Here is a 9,561-nt window from a genome sequence, read left to right on the forward strand (position 1 = left end):
AACTGATGACACTCAAATTGTCTATTACCTTGACTCCCACCCTACAACTCCGTAACACAGATTAGTCAACCTCAGTCAAAGATTACAACAGATAAGAACTTCTTGGTGTACTTCATCTAACCTTCAGGTTGAGATTTCTGAAAAAGGTTGGGGGATGTGGGAGGGAGTGGTAGACAGCAGATTAGACCAAGACAGCAAAATTAGGAACCTTATCTAAACACACTACACTGGAGAAAAATAAAGCCTTGAGCCTTCCCAAGTATCTTTTTTTAAAGATTTATTTATTTGAGAGAGAGAGAGAAAAAGAGAGAGAATGACTGGGAGGGGCTGAGGGAGAGGGAATATCAAGCAGACTTTGCACTGAGCATGGATCCTAACACGGGAGCTTGATTCTCAGGACCCTGAGCCAAAAGTCAGAAGCTCAACTGACTGCATCACTCAGGCACCCCCCTCTTCCCAGGTATTTAAGGGAGTCCAGAACTAAAGAGAGGAAAGGAAATACTGACCAAGCCTGATAGATATGCATTGTTCCCCCTTCGAGGCCCTGACCCTTGTCACCTCCCAAATACATATCCAGGAAAGGATTTCTTGGGATTATACTTTGTTTTGTAAGACACCAAATGCCCACTTTTCTCTTTCATTAGGCCCTAACTGACACTCTGTAACACAAAATACCTACATGGTCAACAAAGACAATAAAATTTATTTCAGTTAATTCACCCAATTTTAGAAAATCCAAGATGCAGTCTTTCCCCCATAGATCCCTTCAGAACTATTGCCTCTAACTGACCATACAAAGAATAACTTGGTCTGTCTAAGCTTACTTACATGTACTCTGTGGCTCTCCTGGAAACACCTGAAGGCTTCCTTCATTTCAGACAAACTCACTTTCTTTCTAAAAATGATTTTATTTATTGATTTGAGAGAGAGAGAGAGAGAGAGAGAGAGAGCAGCACTAGCAGGAGGACAGAGGGGGAGAAGCAGATGCCGTACTGAGCATGGATTCCAACTTGGGGCTCAATCCCAGGACCCTGGGATCATGCCCTGAGCTGAAGCAGACACTTAACCGACTGAGCCATGTAGGCCCCCCAAACTCACTTTCCAAAGAGCATTAGCCTAGGGTTTATGTCCACATACCAAAACCACATCACTCTCCTACCCAGAACAGCCACCACTCCCAAGGATACACTTCAAAGTCCTGTTCATGTCCCATTAAACCCCCTTCTCAAAATCCATAGAGATTGCCATATAAAATATATTTTTCTCAAAATGTTTTTAAGTGAGCTAGCCCTAAATCTCCAATTAAACAGAAGATCTATGAAGGTAGCAATTGTATACTCCAGTCATTTATTTGTACCCCTTATAGTAAATAGTACCTAGCAACCACTCAATAAATGGTGAGGATGCAACTGCCTGCCTTCTTTCTTATCCATTTTACCTAACACATGGTTGGGTAGTTCGATTCCATAAGTAATTATAATAACTAACATTTGCATCTAACTTATTAGATGCTAGGCATAGTTCTAAGCACTTTACACATATTGCCTCATTTAATCCTCAGAACAACCCTATGAAATAGGTACTATTATTATCTTCACTTTGCAGTTGAGGAAAAATGAGGCATACAAGTTAAGTAACTTGCCCCAGTCTACACAACTAATTGGTCACAGAGCTGGGATTTGAGTCCAAGAAGTCTGGTTCCAGAGTCTGTGCTTTTCTCTACTACTCTATGCTACCCTTCTATGAAGGCCTGAAAAGTCTTTTTTTTTTTTTGTAGCAGTGGGGGTGGTCTCTACCTGCCCTAGGCCTGGCCTATAACACCTAGAGGTAAGTAGTGAGGGTTGAGGCCAGGAGATTCCAGTTTGATTTCAAATGGTTGCTACAGCAGCAAATACTGCCACCAAAGTACTAATGAAAGTACCATAATGTTCTCCTAACTCAAGAAACAGGTCAAGCTGGAGCACTGAGTCAGATACAGAAAGGTCAGAACTCAAAATTTAGAAAGAGAAAGCAACAATTTGGGTGAGGGGCAGGCAGGAAAATAAAACAGTCATTCTGGGGCCCCAGAAAAACTGAGTCACACACTGATTGAAACCTCTACAGCAGAAGCTGTTTAGGGGAACTCCACTGCAGCCATCTTGTTAATGTAATCACCACAGAGCCAATTCTCTGGAAGTCTGTGCCCCCATGGTGAACAGAGTCATTCTTCCAAGGCAGGCAAGTTAGTGAGAGACTACTAACTTAGTGATTGGGAAAGCCAAGTTCTCCTTTCCAACTCTGTGTGATCCTGAATAAGCTGGCTGACTCCTCTAGCTATGAATATATATAAAAGGAATAACTGTACTCCATTAAGACTCTTAGGACAGTTGAGGCCAGTCTCAAGCAGGAAAATGAGGCTAGTCTCCTCTCTTTACCTCCCTTCAACACACACATCTGTTTCATACCACCCACTGCAAACAAAGCAAAAAACTCTTACCTTCCTGGGATGTGCTACAAAGAGTCCCAAACGCACTGTAAGAGCTTGAACCATCCCCATATAAAGTAACTGCTGAGGTCAGCTGTACACACTCAGAAGGACTTGCTCTTTCCATAGCCATAACACTATGGTCAAGTCACCCTAGTACAAAGGTAGGAAACTCTGAGCACACTACACCAAGTGCCACTTAGAAGGAATATCTTAAAAGTTCCTCCCCTATGGACACCTGGGTGACTCAATCCATTGGACATCTGACTCTTGATTTTGGCTCAGGTCCTGCTCTCCCTAAAATAAATAAATAAATCTTTTTTTAATGTTCTTTCCCTACACTGGAGGCCAGCTAATTTGAGTTTTAGTCCCAACCTTATTACCATTCCACTCATATCACTTCCCTTTGCTGGACTTTGCTGGCCTCATCTAAAACAAAAAGGTAGAACTAAAAGTTTTAAGGCCTGGTCATTTGGTCTCTGGTTCAAAACACCATGTGAGAAACCTAGACCATCCAGAATAATCAGCTGAAGTGAAGCTTAAGGCTAAGGTCATCCTAAGTAGAGATGCACTTGAAATGTACCTCACAACAGCTAGCCCTCAGATCACTGGTAGTAGATACCTTGGGAAGAGGACCATTAGCTCCTCAAGGTCTACCAATATCTAACTACCACACTCATAAGGTTAAAGGTACTTTTAAACATGACCTAGGGCAGCTCGGGTAGCTTGGCGGTTTAGTGCTGCCTTCAGCCCAGGGCCTGATTCTGGAGCCTGATTCTGTCAGGCTCCTTGCATGGAGTCTGCTTCTCCCTCTGCCTCTCTCTCTCTCTCTCTCTCTCTCTCTCTCTCTCTCTCTCTCTCTGTGTGTGTGTGTGTGTGTGTCTCATGAATAAATAAAATATTTGAAAAAAAAAGAAACATGACCTAGCAGCTTCCTGACATTTCCATTTCCATATCCTACAGAGGATATACGCTACTGGCAGCCAGTGAAAAGAAAGGGAAGGAAACTCATGCAGTTTTCTGTTTGTCTGAGGCTCTTCAGTCAAATCACAGCCTTCACAATATAATGTCATTTGGTTTCTTTTTTATTCCTCAGTAAGGAAAGACATACCCCGTCCCCCTCTATAAACTTAAGAAGAAACATCAAGGACACTCATTCCAGTGTTCTTGTCAGAGCTACTAATGAAACAAACCAACTCTCCATTCTAAACTCAGCACGCAGTACTATTTTTTTAGTACTCCAGAGGTACACGGGGACAAAGAAGGCATATTCCAGCAAGTGCTGATAAACTGTGTATTCCCAGCAAAGCCTAGCACACTGCCTGGTACATAGAAGGCACTCTAATTTTGAGGGGAAAAATGTCTTAAGAAAAACATACAAATGGGAGGCCTGAAGCTGTATCATCAAGGTACTTAGGGACATTAGTACTGGAGTACACTAAAGTGTACTTATTACTTTTATAGTACCCTCATGACAAACTGGAGAGACTGGGACCCTAAAGAAAGAACTTGCCTAAATATTTATTTCATTTAGATCACTTTATTGAGGACAGGGAAGATGTTACTTTTACATGGAAAGAGAAAAAGAAAAATTCTCAGGTCAGTGTTACTTGCCACTTTCCAAATCAATGGAGTCCTGAGCTACCCTTCAAGTTACTGTACCACAAATCAAAACCTGGAAATGTAAGGTTTTTCAGCTCTATCAAGCAGGAAATGGGAAGGATGAAAAACAAAAGCCATCCTATCATGACAAGACCACCTCTCCACTTGATCACCAGGCTGGCCAAAGGAGACCACCTTTGTACTCTTTTTTTTCCTTTGGGGCAGAAGAGTGGGGTGTGGTAGCAGGAAGAAATGATTATGAGTTGGGAAAGATGTACATGATAAACTCAGTTCTATCTTGGAAAATCAGAAACACACTGTTCCCAGCCTATAATAATGCCAATTCTCAGCTACTCTAGCCATTAAAACACCAATGCTGGTAGTGTTGGTAGCCAGATATTCTCCCTTCTGGAGACCTTGAGTCTGGAAATTCCAGTGAGGGGGACTCCAAGGAAGATACAAAGGAACATAGACAGACTGTTGCCAAGCAACACAAGTAGAACAGAACTCAGAATAAATGTAGCTGTCATCTCATCTTATCCAGATAGAATTGGATTTGGAGTCAGGAAGAAAGACCAGATGACCTCTAAATATCACTTCACCATCTAGTAAAGCACTCTCCTGAAAGGAGGAAGAGAGAAAAGTAAAAATAACACCCTTAACACAAGCAATTGTTACAGGCAGCTAGAGAATAATGGAGAGTTAGCAGACTAGTGGTCAATATCACCTCTGTCACCCACTCACCTAGCAACTTTCCCCTCTACAAAGCTAAGTATAGATTAGTTAGTGCCTTCAAGTGTCCTCCTACCCCACCAGCCCCTCTCTGCCCAGATGGCTATTCAAGAAGCAGCCTAAAGGAAATCCCCAAGATGGTTCCTGCTTTATCATCTATGCTTTCACAAAGGGCCGAATGAACTGGAGGAATAAAGCAGTGAAGAGATGCAGAATCCAGAGGCACCCTCTCTTACATATAACTTTCATTCCTAATCCCTTGCCCCACCCTGAAGTCTGTAGGCAGGGCTGGTTCGAGGGTTAAAAGACTGAGATTCTGCCTTCTATTCACAAAGTACCAGTTTAGTGCCACTCGAGTGGCTCAAGCAATGCTAGGAATGGCAGGAGAATAAATAGCCCACACAGTCCCTGTTAAAGTTTAGCTGAATGCAGATCCAGAAGCCTTCAAATATTTCAAGGAGGTGGACTCTATATCTGCCCACATGGATGGTCCCCTCAACAATCATTTGATCACCTTTCTCTGACCTATTGAGATAGGGGTAAAAATCCAGCAAGTTGAAAAGGTTTTATTTACCAAGACTGATACTCGAACTAAGACCTAGATTCAAGTCCTGGCTTTGCTACTGACATGTTACATTATTCTAGGTCAGCCCTTCCTTATATGTGGGTCTCAGTTTCCCCATCTATACAATGAGAAGGGTTAGACTTGAAGAACCTTTTCAACTCTAACAAACCAAAAACTTAAGGAAACCTTGAAAATTTAAAACAATCTCTTTTTAGGGAATCAGTCCGAAATATTCTGTGATCTGAAAAAAAAATGAAAAAAGGCAGGGAGAGGCAAGGTTTTTTGTTTTGTTTTGTTTTTTGTTTCTTACAAATATCATGGCAGAAAGTGTAGATATCAGTTAAAAAGCTTCTTAATACTGGCTACTAAAGCAAACTTAGGAAAATGGCAAATAGAAGCAGAATCTAAGAATTGGCAGGGAGAGGGTGCAGAGAAGCATGTTTTAACAGATTTAATGGAGGTTGGGCTTACTAAGGGAGACAATTGACTATAAAAGTGAAACCAACCTTCAACAGAGTATGAATGTTCATGGTTCATATGAATGAACGGATTTTATTTTTCCACTATCCTTCCCTATCTATCATACTCCAGAAATAGCCTCGTAGCCTAACTAGTGAAGAAGGAACAGAAAATAGGGAATTTCCATCCTTCATTAAAGCTGGCCTGCAGTGAACTAGTGTATGCCTCTGGATGCATTGAGATGAGGAATGAGAAAAGTAACAGGGGGCAGGAACCTTGTGAAACCCCGAACTCTCACCCAGAGACCACCAAATGCCAATGTTACTTTGTCTATTTTATCTGAGGACCAGGAAGGGCTACGAACAGGGGCAGTTTGCTTTGGCCAGGAGAGAAGACTCCACTTCAAGAACCTAATCACTAAGTCAGAATGGAGGGCCACTGAGATAAGCATCAAAAAGCCTGGGTCCTAATCTTGGTAGGGTCTTTTCTCTTTTTTTAAAGATTTTATTTATTTATCCATGAGACACACACACACACACACACACACACACACACGCAGAGACAGAAGCAGGCTCCATGCAGAGAGCCCAACGTGGGACTCAATCCCGGGTCTCCAGGATCACACCCTGGGCTGAAGGCGGCGCTAAACTGCTGAGCCACCCAGGCTGCCTGGTAGGGTCTTTTCTATAGGCCCAATATATTCATTAGTTAAAAGAGATAAATAGTGGGTTGGGGAGAGGGCGAAAGTTGTACTAGACAGTCTCAGAGGTCCCTTTCAGGTCAAGATTGTATGGTCTTAATAGGCATGATATAATTACTTCTGCTAAAATTTGACCATCTCTTAAACTGAACAGAATGGAAAATTCTCCAAAGCTTTTAGACTATAAAAATTCATCCCTCTCCTTCCAATTTGATTCAAGTTTCAGTCAATCTTCATAAAAATACCTTCAGCATTCAGGTACCTAGGCCTGACCTCAAACTGCTCATTCTCCAGCCTCTCTCCAAGCCCAGGAAAAGGATCACCACACTATCTTCTTTGCCAATTCTTACTGAGATGGGATGATTAAGGCAACTTTGAGATAATTTCCAGGCCTGTCAAGTTGCATTTAAAGATGAGATATTGGGATCCCTGGGTGGCGCAGCGGTTGGGCGCCTGCCTTTGGCCCAGGGCGCGATCCTGGGGACCCGGGATCGAATCCCACGTCGGGCTCCCGGTGCACGAGGCCTGCTTCTCCCTCTGCCTGTGTCTCTGCCTCCCTCTCTCATTCTGTGTGACTATCATAAATAAATAAATAAATAAAAATTTAAAAAAAAAAAAATAAAGATGAGATATTTTATTTATTTTTTCAGGGTTTTTTTTGTTATTTTTATATAACTCTCAGTTATTTTTTTAAAGATTTTATCTATTTATTCATGAGAGACACACACACAGAGAGAGAGAGAGAGGGAGAGAGGCAGAGACATAGGGTAGAGGGAGAAGCAGACTCCCTGCAAGGAGCCTAATGTGGGACTCGATCCCGGATCCTGGGCAGGATCACGCCCTGAGCCTGGAGGCAGATGCTCAACCGCATCCCTCAGTTATTTTTTTACATTTATTTTTATTTAAGTTCAATTTACCAACATATAGTATAACATCCAGTGCTCATCCCATCAAGTGCCCTCCTCAGTGCCCATCACCCAGTTACCCCATGCCCCCACTCACCTCCCCTTCAGCAATCCATTGTTTGTTTCTCAGAGTTAGGAGATATTTTAGAATTGAGGATGAAAGATACCACTAGTGAAGAGAGGTCATGGGTCAAAGTCTGTTCCCAGAGATCCACCCATCTTATTTAGGTAAAACCACCCACAGAGAGATAAACTCAAAAGGAATCCCCTGGAAGAATCTTTGTAATTCTCTGTGTTGGCAGAGACAGTGGACTTTTTTTCCTTCTTTCTCTTTCCAAAACCATTCTCTTTCACTTTAAGTGTGTTGGGGGTGGAGGGACAAGTGTGGAAAAACCCCATATCATAAAACCATGAGCAATTTTTAAAAAGAGAGAATGTAGAAGCACATACTCGTTGAAAATTTGGTGTTTCTAATGGACAGGCAAGAAAAGCAAGAATGACTTGGCAGAAAGGCTGGAATACAGCAATGTGACAACAAAATTCAATATACACCCAAAGAACCAGGCCCCCCACTACTCTCCTCCAGGGACCCTCAGACTTTCTCAAGGCTACTAGTCACTATCTCAGCTCTACAATGCTCAGGCAGTCCTCTAGGGAGAGGGATCTGGAAGCACAACAAGCTGTTTGGCCTTAGGGACTCAAGCCAGGGTGGTCACCAGGCCTTCCTGAACAAGAGAAGGGCCTCAGTAGCCTTTTGGTATGACTTGCACAAAAGCAAGCAGGACTCATTACTCAGACAAACCCCTCCCATGCCCCTCCCTTCTGGGCATCCGGCCTCCCTAGGCCCCAACTCCCAGGAGGCTTCTGCTCTTCTCATAATAGCCAGTGGGGTGGAGATCAAATCCTAGAAGCTACCACCATTCTAGAAATGTGTGGCCCAAGAGGGGAGAATCCAAACCCCACAGTCTGGAGGGGATAGGAGGAGGTAAAGAGACATTAAGCAATAGGAAGAACAGGGATCTGTTGGTGGAAAGAACGAAGAAACCGGTCTTTTACCCTAGGAAGTAGAGCAGACCTTCTCTTCCCAGTGAAGTATTAGTGATCCTAGGTAAAAGCAAACAGCCTCTGATGAGTCCCTCCACAACTCTCTCCTCCACCAACTCTTTCCTCCCCTACTAGTGGGAAACAGCTGGAGCCGCTGTGGGAGACTATGACAAATGTGAGTGGGGGTGCAGAATCATCCCATTGCATCTCCCTAAACCCCCCCCCCTCGCTTCTTGGTTCCAGAGCCCCTCCTGGACCATGGCCTTGCCCCCCAGAAAGGCGCCAGTTCCTGATCTGGAGGAAGTGTTCCTCTCCCCTGCCCCCATAGCCTGTCAGGGGCAAGAGGAGACCTCAGGCCCCTATGGAACGTTCCCTACTGTCTGATCCCACACGCAGGAAACTGGAATCTGAGAAAGAGGCCGGTCCCGCCCAGTCCACACTTCTAGCCCGGCAGCCCCTCACACCCCAGGGCTCACCATAGGATAACTCCATTCTCGCCCCTCCCCAACCCAGGCCTTGGGGAGGGCACGGCGTTCTGAGTGAGCGGAAGGCTGATCAAGCCCCTAACCACAGCAAAAGGCTACTAGAGTCAGCTAGAGTTCCCAGGGCGGCAGCGCACATCCCCCTACTCACCGTCTTAGGCATGGTGACTGCAGAAGTGGCAGAGTTGATAAAGTTCGGCTAGTTGCTGTTGGGCAGCACTGAGCATACAGTACACACAGCAAGGATTCTGGGGGCTGGGGGCTCAGATTGGGTCCCTCTCTAGCGTCGGGACAACTGCTCGGCTTCCTGCTAACGGGCCACGACTTCACAAACCCCACCCAGGAAAGAGCCGCCCCTGTCGCATAGCCGGCTTCTTTATGTGGCCGGGCTTCCGCGCTGCTCCCCGCCCTCGCGCCCGCCTTCTCGCCGGCCGCTGGCCTGGCCCCGCCCAGCCCAGCCTGGCCACACCAGCCACGTGGGGGTCAGGCTGGGCCTGGGCATTCCAAGAGGGACCCCCACCGCCGACCCAGGTCCACTCTTAATCCCACCCCTTTCACAGCCCCTACACCTTCAAATCCAGGCCATCTGGCCCCACCTTCAAGCAGAG

At 44.8% G+C, this 9,561-nt stretch overlaps 1 protein-coding gene across 1 annotated transcript in view; it reads right to left on the reverse strand.

The window, feature by feature from the left end:
- The window catches only part of MSN (moesin), a 71,829-nt gene extending 62,492 nt beyond the window's left edge, over window positions 1-9,337 (reverse strand). The window contains exon 1 of the mRNA XM_055338802.1: window positions 9,105-9,337. Within this exon, the coding sequence (XP_055194777.1) occupies window positions 9,105-9,116 (12 nt within the window). The 5' untranslated portion in view covers window positions 9,117-9,337. The remainder of the gene's footprint in view (window positions 1-9,104) is intronic.
- Window positions 9,338-9,561: the final 224 nt, after the last annotated feature.

The sequence above is a fragment of the Nyctereutes procyonoides genome, unplaced genomic scaffold (assembly GCF_905146905.1).
Source record: "Nyctereutes procyonoides isolate TBG_1078 unplaced genomic scaffold, NYPRO_anot_genome, whole genome shotgun sequence".
Classification (NCBI taxonomy): domain Eukaryota; kingdom Metazoa; phylum Chordata; class Mammalia; order Carnivora; family Canidae; genus Nyctereutes; species Nyctereutes procyonoides.